The 17,590-nt window shown below is 48.0% G+C and overlaps 2 protein-coding genes and 1 non-coding gene across 5 annotated transcripts in view; 1 reads left to right on the top strand and 2 right to left on the bottom strand.

The window, feature by feature from the left end:
- Positions 1-11,916, bottom strand: part of AP2B1 (adaptor related protein complex 2 subunit beta 1) — a 76,056-nt gene extending 64,140 nt beyond the window's left edge. Inside the window, exons 1-5 of one of the 3 annotated variants that reach the window (XM_030230846.2) lie at positions 11,794-11,916; positions 7,613-7,670; positions 5,578-5,683; positions 3,574-3,709; positions 1,202-1,447 (exon numbers count right to left, since the gene is read on the bottom strand). In XM_030230846.2, the coding sequence (XP_030086706.1) occupies positions 1,202-1,447; positions 3,574-3,709; positions 5,578-5,683; positions 7,613-7,649 (525 nt within the window). In that variant the 5' untranslated portion in view covers positions 7,650-7,670; positions 11,794-11,916. Of the gene's footprint in view, positions 1-1,201; positions 1,448-3,573; positions 3,710-5,577; positions 5,684-7,612; positions 7,671-11,784 lie in introns of all 3 variants that reach the window. The other 2 variants (XM_030230849.2, XM_030230847.2) reach the window with 2 other exon arrangements.
- An 83-nt stretch (positions 11,917-11,999) lies between these two features.
- Positions 12,000-15,641, top strand: PEX12 (peroxisomal biogenesis factor 12). The gene is made up of 3 exons (XM_009094914.4): positions 12,000-12,139; positions 12,493-13,037; positions 13,860-15,641. The coding sequence occupies exons 1-3, from the start codon at positions 12,014-12,016 to the stop codon at positions 14,257-14,259; spliced, it is 1,071 nt and encodes a 356-aa protein (XP_009093162.3). The 5' UTR covers positions 12,000-12,013; the 3' UTR covers positions 14,260-15,641.
- A 1,717-nt stretch (positions 15,642-17,358) lies between these two features.
- On the bottom strand, positions 17,359-17,456 carry LOC115484707 (Z30 small nucleolar RNA). The gene has a single exon (XR_003945414.1). It is a non-coding gene; the product is annotated as a Z30 small nucleolar RNA (small nucleolar RNA).
- Between the last annotated feature and the right edge of the window lie 134 nt (positions 17,457-17,590).

Here is a 17,590-nt window from a genome sequence, read left to right as displayed (position 1 = left end):
GACTCATGCACCACAGAAAGAGCTGTTAAACCTGCCCTGATAATGTGAGATTATTTCTTGAAGCACAGTCCATTCCCTAAAAGAGCTAAAAAAGTAGCAGTCACACTCTCAAACTCTGAGTTAAACTGAGCTGCAGAAGTTTTCTTCCCTGCTGAGGGTCAGGGTGATATTGGTATGCTCCCTGGATTCCAGCAGGACACAGCATTAAATGAAAGGATAATGCAGTGGGGCACTTCCATTCCTTGGCCACCACCTTTTAGTCACAAAATAATAGCAGGAGACACCTGGATTGGAAGTGGACCCTTCATCAAGCATAATTAAATGCTGATTTAGTAGGTAATTTACTCCTGTGAAATTCCTGGTCATGATCTCCACCTCTCCTCTGACAACTCATTTAACTTTATTAAAAACATTAGCATTGATTTTCTCCACTCATTACAAGCCAGTGAATTCATCTGCATTAGCAAATTAATTCATCCAAACTCTTATTTCAAGAAGAGCCAAAGCCTGCAGGAAAGCAAGAGCTGCAAGTTGTCACCAAGGCAGCAGCATCACATATTTCTTGCTTTTCTGACTCACCTGGCCAGGAAGTTACACTTCTGCAGCATTCAGAACAGGCAAAAGGCCAAAACAGATCAAACAACAGAAGATACTCTCTGTTTTCTGAGGCAACAAGTGTTCCCTAACCAAAATCATCCCAGAACCTCTCACATTTGTGATTTCCAAACAACACAAACTCAAGCATGTGGCATTCACATTCTCTGAACATGATTCCTTCGTCCAGGATTTTTCTCCTGGGAAGCTGAAAGGCAGAGAGAGACCTCAGAGAAAAGAAAAACAATTCTTATCTGTTTGTGTTGTGCTCATGTGGAATGTGCTTGGAGACTGTTTACCCACAGGTAATTGTTCCATTGGATTCTGGTGTGAGTTGTTTTAACTCGTTGGCCAATTGGGGCCAAGCTGTGTCAGGACTCTGGAAAGAGTCACGAGTTTTCATTATTATCTTTTTAGCACTCAGTAAATATCTTTTCTGTATTCTTTAGGATAGTGTAGTATTCTTTAATATAATATAGTATAATAAAGTAATTAATTAGCCTTCTGACAGCATGGAGTCAGATACATCTGAGAACATGGAGTCAGATGCATCGTTCCTCCCTGCCAAGGGAATTTACAATAAAGCAACGTGGTGGGAACACCTCACCATGGGATTGGAGTCTGCAATCAGATCCCGCAGGGAATCCAGGAACCCTTGGTCCTCCACCATCTGGGCATTGATGTCATGGAGCTTGGCCACACAGACAGCTGCAGTTTTCCTCACGTAGGGGTCCTCATCCTTCAGGCACTTGCGCAGGGGCTCGCACAGGTACTCGGTGATTTTGTCCACGCGGATGCAGCCCATGGTGCGCACGGCCAGCGCGCGGATCAGGGGGTTCGGGTCCTCGCAGTCCTGCACCACGACACAAACACAGCTGCAGCAGCAGATTCCCTGCAGCCAGGCTGCCCTTACTTAAACACCATCTCTCTGATTGCATGCTAAGTGTCAGAACCCAGGAAATTCCTCTGGCTGCCCTGGAGGACTGGAGACCCTGCCAAGGGGCTCAGAGATCTAGACCCCCGTGCCTTTGATTTAGCCCTTGGAAAAAACAATTACCAACCTTTATATGAAGAATTACAAGTCGAGAAAGTTTAAGTAGAATAACAGTTAGTTTGTCACAGGGTGAAAAGTAGATTTTTGGGCTTTTTAGAATGGGGGCTTGGGGTCCCAAGATGGAGGAATTTGGGTGTGCCTTGTCCTTTTTCCTTCCTCCTAGCCTACATCTTCTGCGTGATGGTGGCATTTTTAGATTGGTTTACAGTAGAAACTCACTGTCTAACATAGGTGACAGGTATTGGGAAGCTATTGTAAATAGTGTACATGTAGTTTTGAGTATAAAAAGATAACACAGGCGGCCAGTGTGCCTCTGACTGACCTGCCAGACAGACCTCAGCGGGTCAGAGAAAGAATTTTATAGATAAGAAACAACAAACTAACTTGAGAACGAGAACTGAAGAGTTCTTTGACTGCCAGGCTGGGAAAAGAGACTTTCTAACACATCTCAGGGTCACTCTGACCAGCAGAAATTCTGAGAGCTAGAGCCAGGCAATTGTTTCAGATCAGGGGTAAAAAGGTGATGTTGTTTTGCAGAAATATTTTACACTGTCTCGAGATGTTTCCTGTCCCTTCATTCTCCCAGCAAAGCTGCTTTCAACATGATCCAACAGCTAAGCTGGAGAGGCAGCTCTCAGCACCCAAAATCTCACCACAGAAAAAGTAATTTACTGATTTCCAACCTTCCTGGTTTAAAGGAGGAAGAAATAAAACAGGAAAAATCAACAACTAAGCACAATGCAACAGTCATCAAGGCCTATTTCTTAAAGGCCAAACACATCCCTTAAGTTACAATACACGGAGCACTAAGCAAAGGCTACTCTACAGGTGCTTTTCTAAAGAGGAAAAAGTCAGGAATACAACATTTCCTAATCCAAGCCTACAGAGTTTTCCATGCATCCAATCCATTTACAGCTCCCCCAAATCAGTCTGTAAAAGGATGGCTACAGAAGGACCTACAGAAGCATTTACCTTTCAGTGTTCAAACCTCCTGCAGCTGAAAAACTAATTGAAAGTCTGCAGGAGAAGTGACACATCCTACCAGTGCCTTCCCCACCTTGAACTGGGTGCTGAGTTAGTGCAGACCAGTGTCAACACCTGCTCTTCACTAACACCTGTCCCTCAAACTACCAAAAGGGACACCAGGCTTTCATCTGCAGGGTGTGAGATGGAAGAGATAGAAAATATCATTTTGTTAGTCCACTCTAACAGAATTGCACTTTAAAGACAGACAATATTCTTTCCAGAGCGTAAGACAGGGACATCCTCTCTGACCAGAAGAGCAGACCTCTCAGCTTAGGTCTTCTCACCTCCTTCTGCCTCAAGAATCACAAAAGAAACTTGGAAGTCAATCCCATTCCCAAGTGTCTCATATTTTATAACACTCTGCAAGGAGTCTCAAACTTCTAAGCACTGGGTTTTATCTTGCACAACATGGGACTGGAACAACATTTCCTAGATAAGGAGAGGCAACCTGACAACAGAACTAAAGGGAACCCAGCAATCAGGCTGTTGTTTTTCCAGTGAACTGTCTCTCAGTTTCACCAGAGATAAAGGTTTTCCACACAGAGCACAGCTGGAACACTCAAACAGGAAGTTTGATACCCATGTCTCAGATACTACAAAGGCTGGAAGATGAAAGAGATAAAATCTGTTTTCCAGTACCAGAAGTTGGTAAAACAACAGAAACAGCTTTCCCTGGGGCAGGCTCTCACACAGCCACTGACAGGGCTGCTGAAGTCATCTCCTCTGCAGTAACCAGAACTTAACAATTGAGAGAAGGCACCCATATCTAGTGGATTCAGCACCCTCCTCTATGAGCCAAGCCCCAAAACAGAGATAAAGCTCCCAAAGGCTGATGGACAAAGATGTGCTGGCAGCCACTGTGCTGGACCCTTTCCTGATGTGCCAGGGGAGCAGGTTACCTTCACAAAGCTGTTGACAGCCATGATGGCCATGTCTGGCTGGCTTTTGGCATAGTTCATCAGGTACAGGTAGACCAGCTTCTTCAGCTCCAGGTTGTCAGTCTGCATGCAGTTGACAACATCAGGGAACAGAGAGCTGGACACAAAACACAAGGATAAGCAAGGATGGAATCAGAGAATGGTTTAGGTTAGGAAATGCCAGCAGTTCCCCCAGCACTGCCACCACCACGTCCCCAAGTGCCACATCTAAACACTTTCTAAAACTCTCCCAGGGATGGTGACCCCACCACTGCCTGTTTCAATCCCATCTGAACCTCCCTGGCACAACTGGAGGTTATTTCCTCTCATCCTGTAACTTGTCGCCTGGGAGAAGGGACTGACCCCAGCTGCCACCCTCCTGTCAGGGAGCTGAGAGAGTGAGAACATCCTCCTTGAGCCTCCTTTTCTCCAGACTGAGCCCCCCCAGCTCTCCCCATCAGACCTGTGCTCCAGCCCAGCCTCTCAATGTTCTACTTGTCATGAGAAGCCCCAAAGTGACCCCAGGATTTGAGGTGTGGCCTCACCAGTGCCCAGCACAGAGGGACAATCACTGCCCTCCTCCTGCTGGCCACACTGCTCCTGATCCAGACCAGGTGCCATTGGCTCTTTTGGCCAGCTGGGCACACAGCAGCTCATGTTCAGCCACAGCTGACCAGCACTCCTGGTCCTTTTCCATCTTTCCAGCTGCTCTTCCCCATGCCTGGAGTGTTCCATGGGTTGTTGTGACCTGACCTCACACCTCTGGCCTCAGCCCATGGACTCAGCCTGCTCAGATCCCCCTGCAGAGCATTCCTGCCCTCCAGCAGATCCACACTCCCACCCACAAAATAAAAAAATAAAAGAGGTTTCATGGCATGCAAGGGGGGTAGCAACAATATCAAGGAAGCCAGAAGAACAGGAGCTCCACTTAGAGCACCCTGCTGTTTAATGAAAGGTCACCTTCCCTTTCAAAGCAGTTTGCAATGGCTTTTAGAATAATAATCTAATCTCCTCTACAGCTTTAACATAGGAGGAGGTGAAAACTAATGCCATTTCCTAAATGTGTTTTAACTGGGGAGTTCACCAAACAAGGAAATTCTACCATGCTTGGCCTGGAAATGAACCCACGAGAGGAAAAACATTGCTTTAAAATGTTTTGGTCATGCAGGACACTTATGAAGAACCAAATTCCAGACTAGCAAAGTCCAGAGTGATTAGAAGCTTCAACACTGACAAGCTGGGTTTCACTCAAATGTCAAGCAGCCATCTGTAAACAGCACTGCAGAATAACACAGGAAGTTACACAAGGATTCTGCAGCTCCCAGGTTTGCTGTGGGGATCTAAAGGTGATGGGTAAATGCTGCTGGCAGAAAAGATTAAGGTTTTTTCCCTTTCAGTTTATATGTTTCTTCCTTCTATGAGGAAGTCATGATGCTGAATTTGCAAGCTTATATTGATTTCCGTGGCAACAGACCAGGCTGCTGTGAATTCAGAATTACTGACTCTGCTGGGCTCCAGGAACAGGAGGGAGAAGGGAGAAAACATTCATCCCAACAGGTTTTTCTGGTTCTCTCAAAAAACAGTATAGGGAACAGTAAATGCCAGTGTCCTTCAGCTGCAGTAAGACACAGGTTCAATTTTAACATCAGCCATTTTAAAATGCAGCTTAAATTTATGCTGTGCCAGATAAGGCTAAGAAAAAGTTGGAATTATCTTTGTAACACTAAAACCCAGGACAGCAAGCAGCAAGAAAACATCACTGAAATGACATACAAAATGGCTGGATTCTGGGTATGCTTTAAATAAAAAAGGGCTCTTGGCACTGAGCTAAACCCATACTGAAAACAGTTTCTCTTGAGTGACAGCAAGGAGTTTGAGACACAGCACAGGCAGGGACACAGCCATCCTCAGCTGTTCCATGGACATGTGTCACCACACCTGAGTCCCAGGATAACCTGAGCTGCCAGAGGTACAAACTGCTTTTACCTGACATCCTTCCCCACAGTCATGGCTGCAATAACCTTCTTTACAGCTTCTTTCCTCTTCTCTTTCTTTTCATTGTTGAGTTCAGCCTTCAATTCAAAAATCTCTCCTGGCAGAAGACAAAAAGCCCAGATTAAACCTCTCAGGAGAAGAAAAGGGTCTTGTTTTAGGGGTAATTCAAGAGTGAATTTTTGCTTTCTGGGCCTTTATTTCCGTAAAACTGGCCCAGCTGCATTTGGAAGCTGTCAGACCTTGTGCAGAACATGGTTCACTGAGAAGCAAAGCTGCAACACTCAAGGGACTGATATGACTCCACCTTGCAGAGGAAAATGCCACAAACAAGAACCATGCTGCGTGTGGCAGCTCTCCCACCTCCAGGACACCAAATCACATCCCTGGAGCATCTGTTTCTCTGAGGCAACCATTACATAACCAGCATGAAAAGATACTTGGAGATGCCAGATTCGTGCCTGCAAGAAACAAACTAAGCTAGGAAATTTGCCCAGACTTTTTAAAGTTTTGCTCATCATTGAAAGCTTCCTCAGAAAGCTGGAGTGGAGCCCAAATGCTGTGGTTCCTGACACAGGACAGCATGTGTTTAGTCCAGTGGAAAAAAGCTAAAAAGACAGAGCTAGCACTAAAAAAAGCTGCATGTAACACAGCCTGTCTGGATTCCAAGGCTCCCAAAGCAGCTTTTTCCACAGCATTAATTCCCTCAGATATGACTGTGTAGAAAGCCAGTTCAGGCTGGGTCACCAAAGTGGCAATCAATTTATAAAATAAAACAACATGTGCAAAAAGCTGTTTATCAGGCCTGTTCCAGACAGAGCCAGTGGTATGAGAAGGATAATACTCCCAACAGACAGACAGACAGCTTTCCTCAGGAAGGACAGCCAGCAGCATTCCCACTGGGAGCCACAGCCTGAGTACGTGTTACAAATGTCCAAATATCCCTGACAAGTTCTAGCACCAACTTTCCATTCCTACACTTGCTCAGAGCAGCAGCACTAATTAAAATCTGACACAGAGAGACTGCCAGGGACTCCAAAAAAGAAGAGAAGCTGCTGCAGTGCAGAGACCACTCGTCATCCCTCCTGCCTGAGGAAGAGCCTGGCATTACTCACCCAGAGCTCCTGCCCTGGAGCAGAGCTGAGACAGCTCCAGCTCTCACCCAGCCCACAAAAACCTGCCTTCAGCTCTGGACTTTCAGAGCTGCTTCTCTGAAAGATATCAACTGCATTAGGTTCATTTATGAGCTCATGGTGAAGCTTAATGACACATAAATACATCAAAAGTGTGGGTTTTTTCACTGGCAGGCATTCAGAGGGAGCACTCAGCCAAAGGAGAGGTTAATGCAAACAATTTCCCACATCTGCTGGAGAATGATCAGGCTTAAATTGCACTCAGCAACAGAGTTTTGTTCGAGAACAGGTTAGAAAATCTGCCTGGGACAGTCTCAGCAGAACAAGTCCTGCCCTGAAACAGCTGAATGAGTAAAGTGATCCCAAAAAGCCTTTCCAGGATTCCCATTTTAAGGGCAGCAGGTTGTCCTGAGGTGAGGTAACCACCACACCTGTAGTAAAGGCAGAGGAAAGTCAAACAGTGCACCTGCAGCTTTGGAGAAAATGGCAGCAGGAAAACCCATTATGTTTAATGTATATATCCAAAAGATTAAATTCCTCACATCAACTTAATCCTGTGATGCCCAAATTAACAACCATCCCTAGTCTGGCACTTCTTAGCCCATAACTAAAACTTTGTCTCTGGCCAGATCTGCACTCAAATCCCACTGCTTTGCTTTCTGATCCTTGAAAGAGCAGCAATTTGGGTCATTTTGTGGATCACAAAAACGTGTAATACCCCAATTTTGTCTTTTGTCACCATGTGACCTACTTTGGAAGTTTCTCCCTGGATGATTAAGAAGAGAAACAGGGACAGAGCTAGCAGAAAAGCACAAGTTCTCCTGCATACAGTTAAAAAAGCTGTGTAAAAATAACCACCCACCACCTCCAATCCACTGCACCAGCTCAACACCAACCTTTTTTATTGGTCGTGAAGTATTTGGAGTCCGTCATGGTTCCAGTTCCTTAAAACACCTGAGAATATGAAGAATAAAAAAAGAACAAGTCAGCTCCAAATGCTGTTTGGTGGCAACAGCCAGTTTGAGAGGCAGGAACTCGAGCAAGGACGGTTGGTGAGTGAAGGAGGAAGCAAAAGCTTCACATCCACAAGCACGAGTTCCCCAATCTTCATCCTGCACCTGCTGCTGGTTTTACTTGGCAAAGCCAAGGATTTAAATGGCTTGGTAAAAACACAGCAGTGGTGCTCAGCCCAGCTTCCTAAATTCTCAGTCTCAGCAGGCAAAAGGCATTTTTTGAACTCCTTATAACCAGTAGATGCTGGTGTGCTCTGCAGCTGTCTTTCCTGGGTACACAGATTCCTTTTCCAAGGAAAAGCACATCCAGTGTCTCGCCTGGCAGGGAGAAGTCCATGTTTCAGACAAAGGAAACTGTCATCTCATCTCCCCCTAACGATATCTGCCTGTGCTTGCATCTGATGGAAGGCACAATTAACCCCACTTGCAACACCCACCCCCAGGCCTTTCATTCCTTTCCCTCCTTTTGTTCCCAGCAGATGCAAAACAGTGGTTTTTTTTGAAAAGAGAAGCCATTACTTTTCAGTTTTCTCAAGCTTGAAATTGAAATATTTCTCTGCCAAGATCTGACATCCCACCTCTGAGACACACACAAGGCTCATTATTTCAGTGCTGCTCTGCTTTTTTTTATTTTTTTGTGGAGAGGATGGGAAAATGCTGTTGGAGCAGCAAATGCTCTGCAGAGCCACAAGAGTCGTCTCACCAGTACTTCTCTTGCTCCACAGAACTACATTAATGCTTGGAATACAGGGATTTCCCAAACATATGTGGATATCCATCATTTTATTCTTACAATTGCTAGGCTCTGTGACAAATATGAAGCAATTTTCAAAACAAGCAGAGGAGTGGGCACTTTTACTGCTTTTGATGAAAGTCTGTATCAATGCTAGGAGCTATGACCCTAAAACCATCTCAAAAAGGATTTTATCATTTCTTTCCTCCTTTCTCTATCTTTTTGGCCCCAATTCCCCTTTTCTTACACATCCTTCCATGACCTTAAAGGCTGCCAGGAAAGCAGTAAATCATCTGTTCCCTAAATGCTGCCTGTCTTGCCTCTAAACCCTGCAGGTCTTGCTGGCTCAGCAGCAAAAGGGCCAGCACAGCTCTGAACTCCAGGACTGCCCAGCAGTGCAATCAGATTGTTCTTCCTTAACCCTTTCCTCCCTCATCCCTTCACCATTCCACTTTCCCCCATCCACCTGGATCAGCTGAACACCCCAGCAGTTGAATTCCCAGCAGCTGCTGAGGGCCAGTGCCCAAATTTCCACCCTTTTTTCACGGGATCATCCTGTCCAGTTGCTAAACATCTGGATGAGGATCAACCTGTTGCTTTTCCCAGTTTCCTGGAGCTGCTGCCTGCCCTGTGCCTGCTTGGTTTCCACCTCATCCAATCAGGCTGAATGACTGGGTTTGCTTTGATTTCTCTCCCTTTCTACTCCTGCCAAGCCTGGAGACAGCTCTGGAAACACATTCCTCGTGCAGAGGAGGTTTAACCTCCTTCCAAAACAGAGGCTGGGTTGGGAAAGCCACAATGAGTGCAATTCTTCCAGCGGAAAATCTCACAGCCTCCCCTGGAAGCAGAGGCTGCTGTGGAGCTTGTTTTGTGATTAAAATCAGAGTCTGTGTTCAGCTGCAACATTATTGCTGACAGAGTCCTTCGGGTTTGAGCTCAGCTTAAAAGGAAGACTTAAAATGTTTTTCTCTGCCAGAGTATTTGGCACAGTGCCAGGCAAAAAGCACTGAACGTGGCCTCGATGTTCTTTGTTTGCATTATGTGGGGATTTGTCATCCAGGGTCACATCTCAGCTGAGCTACTCTAATACAGCTTTAACTGGGGCCAGAGCAGCAGATTAGAGAGAAAATGGAAGGAGGGGAGGAAAAAACACAACCCAAACACCATAAACATCAGCCCACTTAAATAAAGCTACACACAGAGAGGAAGGAACCCTGCTGGATTTCAGAGATGGTCATTAAACCCCAAGGGCAGCACATTTTGTTGTTTTTCTCCTTTCAGATATTGTTTTCTCCTTTCATATACTTGGAAACATGAAAAATCCTAGAAACACTCAGAAAGGGCCAAGCACAGCTCATGCCTTTCCAACCTCCTTTGATGGATGTAAATGAGAGCTGCCTCAGGTGAATAACCAACCTGCCCTACTCCACGTGCAGCACAGGATAAAGCTCCTTTTCTCACAAGCACACAGATTGCTGCTTCATGTGTGTCAGAGCTTGCTTTGCACACTGTTCAGAGACAGCCTGCCAGCAGCACTGGGTATTATCTCATCACTAACAATCTCAGCACGCTTTACAGCAAATGGAACCAGATATTTAAAACACTGCTGTTTGTGTGACTGCAGAAAATGTCAGCTCCTTGTAAATCCAAAACCCAGGAGAGCCAAGGTACATTAGAACATCATGAACAGCCTTGTATTTTCAGAAGAGAAATCTACTTTAGACTGCCCCCTCCTCACTATGGTTCTGTGCCCAGCACTTGCTGAGATGGAAACAGGCAAGAGGTGCTCAAAGCTGACAGCAAAAGGCTCCTCCTGATCCAACCACAGCAAATGAGAAGAGAGGGAGGAATGGCTCCACAAAGCTCCAGCAATGCTCAATACTACCAACAGTGGCTTGACATTTCAATGCAGACTGAACCAAAGCAGGATAAGCCTCCTCAGCCCAAACCCACACAGAAAACTTGACCCTGTGTCTGATCAACATCTTCTGGACCCCACACATGACTCCAGCCAGCTTGACCTGCTCCCCAGCACTGATCCCCCACAGGAGGGGGGCAGGTTTAAGGGCCTTGGGATTAAGGCAAGCTCCTGGACATGGAAACCATCAATCCCTAAATCTCTCAAGTGATCCCTGGTTTAAGTCCAGTGGAAGTGGTGCCACCCATTTTTCCTGGAAAGCCTCTCAAGGAGCAGTGTGACAGCCCAAGCATGGCCCAGGGCCACTGGAGAGCCAGGAAGATAAACAGAACAATGGAACATTGATGGCAGAGGGAGAGCTGTGCCTGCAGCCTTGAACTTGTGCTGGCACAAGGATTTTGTTTCCATCCCGGAGACCAAACACCTCCTTGGTGGTCCCCATTTCCTGGAAACCCCATCCCAGCTTGGCTGCCAGCCCTTCCCATACCTCCAGCAGGACTCCCAGCACCCACCCACCCTCCAGACTGCAATCCCAGTACTCCCCTCAAGCTCCCTGCCCACCAGCCCTTCCTCCTCAGCACCATTCCCCAGATCTCTCCCAGTATCCCCCAGTCACAGGAGCATTCCCCACAAACCCCAGTGGCCTCCCCAGCACTCCCAGTCCCAGCAGCACCCAGCCCTTATCCCAGCCTGCTCCCACCAGTATCCCAGTACCTTGCTACTCTCATTCCCAACCCACCAAGGCCCATCCCAGTCCAATCCCTTACCCCAGACCAGTGTCTCCTTCCAGGACCCATTGACCCCACTCCTCACCCTCACCCCTCCATCTCCTCTGCAACCACCGGCCCAGTCCTCCCAGTGGCCTCCCATCCTCTTCCAGTACATCACCAGAGCCACTCCCAGGGCCTCACCTGCGACTCTCCCACCCCATTCCAGTTCCCCCTCCCAGTACTCCCTCCCAATGCCCCCCCCAGTTCCCCGTCCCAGTGCCCCTCACCTCTCCCAGTGCCCCCTCCCACCCTATCCCAGATGTCCTTCCCAGTACCCCATCCCACCTACACCAATCCCCCCACCCCTCGTCTCCCCTCCCAGCGCCCTCCCACCGTCCCCCAGCCCCTCCCCGAGCAGTTTCTCTCCCCTCCCTGTCCCAGTTCCCCCCAGTACCTCACACCTCCTCCCGGCATCCCCTCCCAGCACCCTCCCCACCCTACACCGGCACCATAGCACTGCCCTCACCTCTCCCAACATCCCCTCGCAGCGCCCCCTCAGCCCCTCCTAGTTCCCCAGCAGTGCCCCTACCCGCCCTGTCGCAGTGCCCCGCCGCTGATCCTCGCCCCTCCCGCTCCCCTCCCACCGCCCCCCGTGTCCCTCCCCGTGCCCTCGGCCCCGGCCCCACTCACGGACCGGACTCACCGCTGCGGGGGCGGCGGCGGAACCGGAAGCGGAGGGGCCGGGCGGACTCGCGAGCAACGAGATGAAACCCTCCCCCGCCCAGAGCGGCCGCGCCCCGCCACCATAGAGCGGCGGCAGCGGGCGGAGCGCTGGAGGGCCGCGCTTCCGGGGGGGCGGGGCCGCGGCGCTCGGCGGGGCGGGGCCGCGGCGCCCCCTGGCGGCGGGGCGGCGCGGCGGTGTCATGGCGGGGGTGGGCGCTCACCTCACGGCCGCCCCGGCCGGCGAGGAGCGGCCGTCCGTGTTCGAGGCGGTGGCCCAGGACAGCCTGATGGCCGCCGTGAAACCCGCCCTGCAGCACCTGGTCAAGGTGAGGGTGAAGGGTGAGGAGGGGGGCCGGCCTGTAACTCCGGCCGCACTCGCAGGCAGCGGGACAGTTGTGAGCCACCTGGCTTGTGTTGAGAATTAGAGGCGTCGCTTATAGCTGCTGTGATTTATAATTTAGCACTTTACTCCGCTTTCAGCTCCTTCTCTGTGAGTTTGGGGAGGCCCTGGCCCAGAGAAGCTGTGGCTGCCCCATCCCTGAGTGTTCAAACCCAAATTGGTTGGGGCTTGGAACACAGGGATAGTAAAATAGCGTCTGGCTGGAACCAGATGATCTTTAATGCTCCTTCCAACCCAAACCGCTCTGATTCTTCTTGTTTTGTGTCCCTTTTGCAACAGGTGCTTGCTGAGTCTAATCCTGCCCGGTGTGGTTTCCTCTGGCAGTGGTTTGATGAGATCTACGTCCTTCTGGATTTGCTGCTCCAGCAGCACTACCTGGCCAGGTGCAGCGCCTCCTTCTCTGAGAACTTCTATAGCATGAAGAGGATCCCCATGGGAGGTGGCAGACAGCAACCTCTGGCCACAGCTGGCCTGCCAAAGAGACACCACTGGAAATCTCTGCTCCTGCTGGTTCTTGTTCCTTATCTGAAAGGAAAGCTGGAGAAACTGGTGTCCAGCCTGAGGGAAGAGGATGAGTACTCCATCCACCCTCCCTCATCATCCTGGAAGCGCTTCTACAGAGCCTTTCTAGCTGCTTACCCCTATGTAAACATGACCTGGGAGGGCTGGTTTCTTATCCAGCAGCTGTGCTACATCCTGGGCAAGGCTGAGCATCATTCCCCCATGCTGAGGCTGGCTGGTGTCCGCCTGGTCAGGCTGACTGCAGAGGATCTCCAGGCCCTGGAGAAGAAATGGGCTGAAAGTACCTCAAGTCAAACACACAGGTATGGCAGAGCCTGGCTCAGGTGTTGCCCTCTAGGGTGTTCCATTGGTGTGTACATTTAGAGGTGATGCTGCAAGTAAAAGTGCCTTGTTCTCCAAAAATTCAAGATGAAATTTCACGCTGACAAAATGTGCTCCAGAAGGATGTATTGTGAGTGAAAATAAGGAAAACCAGTAGCAGGGATTAGCTTGAAGTGGTTTTGTGGTAATAAAATTTCAGAGTTTGGGGGTGTTTTTGGGCATGCAAACCTTCATTCTGTTCAGTCTTCCCTGGCACTTATCCAGCAAAGGAGGGGCAGCAGTTGCAGCAATGTTGCTGAAAGGATTGAAACTTATTTGATTTTCCTAAGCAGCAGTTAGTCATGGGCACACTCAATACCCTGTGAAATGGTGACCTGGAGTGAAACACTCTGTGGTCCAAGAGCCTTTAATTCAGATTCTTCTGATTTAGACTTCTGAAAAAACAGGATTTGGATCTTCCTTAAAATAAAAAAAGAATCTGAAATATCCTAATAAGTGCAAATATGGGACACAGTGACCAACTAATTTGGGATTAAGGAGCTGTGTGAAGCTATCACTCCCCAGGTGCTCTTCCCCATGGTTTCTAGATGGATGAATGTGCAGTAGTAACCATCTTGGATCTTCCTTAAAATAAAAAAAGAATCTGAATCATCCTAATAAGTGCAAACATGGGACACAGTGACCAACTAATTTAGCATTAAGGAGCTGTGTGAAGCTGTCACTCCCCAGGTGCTCTTCCCCATGGTTTCTAGATGGATGAATGTGCAGTAGTAACCATCTCTCCCTGCTTCTCTCTGCTGCAGCTTCACCTCACGAGTGCAGTCAGCCCTGAGGAGAGCTCTGGGTGCCATTGCCTTCTCCCTTTCCACCGGCCTGTCCGTCAGCGTCTTCTTCCTCCAGTTCCTGGACTGGTGGTACTCCTCAGAAAACCAGGAGACCATCAAGTCCCTGACAGCCCTCCCCACGCCTCCACCCCCCGTTCACCTGGAGCACGAGCCCAGCTCAGCTGTCCTGCCCAGCCTGAAGAGCGTGTGCCCTCTGTGCCGCAAGGTGCGCGTCAACGCCACGGCCCTGGCCACGTCCGGCTTCGTGTTCTGCTACCGCTGTGCCCACGGCTACGTGAAGGCTCACCAGCGCTGCCCAGTCACGGGCTATGCCACAGAGCTGCAGCACCTGGTCAAACTCTACTCCCCTGAGAGCTGAAGGGCTCCCAGGAGCCTCCAGCACCTCTTTGTACATCCCATGGAAGGGTTCAGAGTGCTGCAGCTCCTCGGTGAGCTCTGCAGCGCTCGATGGTTTATCAGCTTTGCTGCCTTTGTATGTTCTGGCGATGCTCTGCCCTTTGTTGATAAGCTGTTCAAACATCCTGGCAGATGCAGATTTATCACACAGCCCCAGCCTGTCAGCCAGCACAGAAATGCCTTAAAAGACCAGCTGAAAGGGAGGAAACATTGATTTGGGTAAGAGGAATGCAGATGTGAGGATCAAAGACCAGAACTGGTGCTGCTGGAGGGCACGAGCCAGAAAATAAAGAGGTAGGGAAATTCTCCAGGCAGGTTTTTCTTCCCTGGGCAGCTTCCCAGGCCCTTGTGCTGCCCAGGGTGAGCTCTGGCTTTGTCAGAGGTGGAGACGGGCTTAAACCTCTGCTTTTCAGCCTCCTGCATTTTCAGGCTCTTCACCTTAGAATTGAGAACATCACCCTCCTAACTCCCATCAACGGTTTGAAATTATGACTTTTAACTCTTTAAAGGAACAAGATGGACAAGAGGAATGTGACATTTTCTGCACAAACTCCCAACTGCTGAGAATGGTTTATTGTTAAATAAGTCTTTGCATTAATTATTATCTGCTTTTATAAAGCAAAATTCTTTTTTGATTGAGAACCTAATTTAATTCTTTTCTGGTTATTGGAAAAACATTTTGCTCCTCTGGGGGCTCTATTTACATAAGAGAGACAGGACTAAAGCTGCTTTCATCTTTCCATGTGATTGTAGTGGATGTAAGATTAGCATTTTGTAGGCTGAGAATCTTTAATGTCTGAGCATTACATTGCAATTTTTCCAGTCCCAGCCATGTAGCACATTCATATGAGAACAAAACATCCTTCCACTGAACACAGGAGGAAAAGAAAACCTGTGTGACATGGCTGACTCTTGCTTGACACCTGATTTTTCAGATGGAAGGCTGTTTTCCTGACTCTAGGGAGCAGCAGTGCTCCAGGTATCACAATGACAGTGCTTAGAGAATACAAGAGCTAAGTTTCTGCACAAAGTCCAGACCCCACTCTGGTCTTTCCAGATTAAGAGATATCTTCTAACATTTAATCCACTGAACCAGGCATCTTATTTTCCCTCCACTTTAGCTCTGCTTCAGAAGATAAAAATCCCCAATATCCTCCTTCACCTGTAAGCAAGAGAGTAAGGTTATTGAATAATGTGGGAAAATGTAGTAATTTGAATCTTACCCAAACCCCTAATAAATGAGATTTGTTCCTGATGCTTTATTATCTCTGTACACCTCCCTGACCCTTCTACCTGTGCCACTGTGGAATAATAATAAAAACTGTCTCATTTCTCTCTTCTCCAGTAGCAGTGGGGTCCATGAAGATACTCCTCTTCCTTCAGAGAGCCAGTAAGAACACACATGTCTTACTGGAAAACAAATCACATCAAAGTGGGAGATTTTCTGAGATTCCAAATCACTTTTTCCTTTGTTTATGTCCTGGTGACTCCAGTGCAACAGCTCATTTCAATAAGCACTTCACTGATGATTGCTTTTCAGGATAGGTTTTTTTCCTTTTACCCTTCCTGTACTTTCCCAGTTACTTATCTGCTGCTCAGGGAGAAGCTGGGCAGGTGTAGAAAACTCACTCCCAGCACTGCAGGGCTCTTGGGGAGCTTCATCCTCCCTCTAATGCAGGATTCACTAACACACATTACCCCACACTGCTGCAGGGCCTCTGCAGCTCCTTCTCCCAGGATTAATGCCTCTTCCTCTCCCCAAAATGCCCACCACATGCCCACCTGCCAGGCTCTGGTTGCTTTCCATTCCTGCACAACACCCTGTCCCTGCCAAACTTGGGTTTGGCCAACTCCAGGACCTGCACAGAACCACCCACATCGAAGCCTCCCAGTTCTGAGCTGCTGTAATTACTCTTTTACACAATAAATTGTCCTTTAAAGCTTAGCTGAGTGACAAGCATCAGCCCCACCATGGTGACAGGCTCAGCAGTTACCTGGCAGATTTTGTGTGATCCTGAAGATGACTGCAGGATGCCAACTTGGATTTGACTCCTTTGAAAGCTCCTGTCCTTAGCAGCCAGTTAATACTCATTGTCAGGTTTCTTGCTCTAAAACTAAGCTACAAAACAAATCGGGGTTATAGAAAAATTCCCATTTATCTGTTTTTTAACTGTGTTCTTAAAACCATGATAGGCTAAAGATTGACAAGAGAAGTTATTTCAGGGAGCACCAACTTTATTAAACCAACCTTTGGACTTACATATTCACTTGTGATTTCTACAGAGTCATGTACTACATACACCCTCAGGATGCTTTGGTGTTGCTCCATACAATTTCATCAACATTAACAGCAGCACTGGAGTTGTTAAATATCCCACTGCCAGGACCTGACTTTGCAAGTCTTAAAAATCCTTTGGTGAATCTAAGGCATATTCACAGCTCATCTAGGCAGTGTTCAAAAATTAGAGCATGATGCAACTTAGTTTTTGCTACTTCCTTAACAGAAACAAAATAGCTTCTCCTGTTAAGGGAAAACCACTAAAACATTCTCCTAGGTGTATATTCCCCATAAATGCTTCTTTCTTCACAGGAAGAGAGAAATGAATATAAAAATGTCATCAGCACCTGGAAAAGAACAAAAAACTGAATTAGAGAATAGCCCCATCTCTTTTCCTAGGTCCTTCTCAACACCAAAGGGGTTGCACTTCATGGATAGTATTCCAAAAATACTCCTGGCTCCCTGCTGGCAAGCACTAAATGAGAATACAGCTGAATGAACTCTAATGAGCTTTCTACAGGACAGACAGCTCAGTCTGCACTGCACTTACAGAGGACGCACAGTGGCAGAGGATCTGGAGTTTGTGGCACACACAGGAGATAAACCCACATCCCCCCCTCACTGCAAGCTCACACGATGCTGCAGCAATGAGTGTTTGGGTTACTTTTCAAATCAAGGCTTTTCCTGCCGTTAAATTCCTAAAAACTCTTACTATCTTTTTTAGGGGGCATCAAAGTTTCAAGAACAGCAAAGCTGTTCCCTGCAGACGAGCTTAGCCTGAAGTAGCTCAGAGAGAAGATTAGGTGATCATGCCCTGGTCAGAGCAGAGACACGGAGTCTCTGCAATACCAGTTCAGACTATACTTCGCTCATCATTGCTTCTGGGCAAATCTATTTGCCTTCAACAAGGAGCTGGCTCCCAAGCCAGGCCCTGGGAGGTTTCCTCCTCCCTAGGAGGATGAAGCACATGGAGCAGGGGACAGAGGTGACATTCCTTCTACAGCCAAGCAGAAGA

This window comes from Serinus canaria, chromosome 19 (genome assembly GCF_022539315.1).
Source record: "Serinus canaria isolate serCan28SL12 chromosome 19, serCan2020, whole genome shotgun sequence".
In the NCBI taxonomy this organism is placed as follows: domain Eukaryota; kingdom Metazoa; phylum Chordata; class Aves; order Passeriformes; family Fringillidae; genus Serinus; species Serinus canaria.
This window is presented reverse-complemented; position numbering and strand designations above follow the sequence as displayed.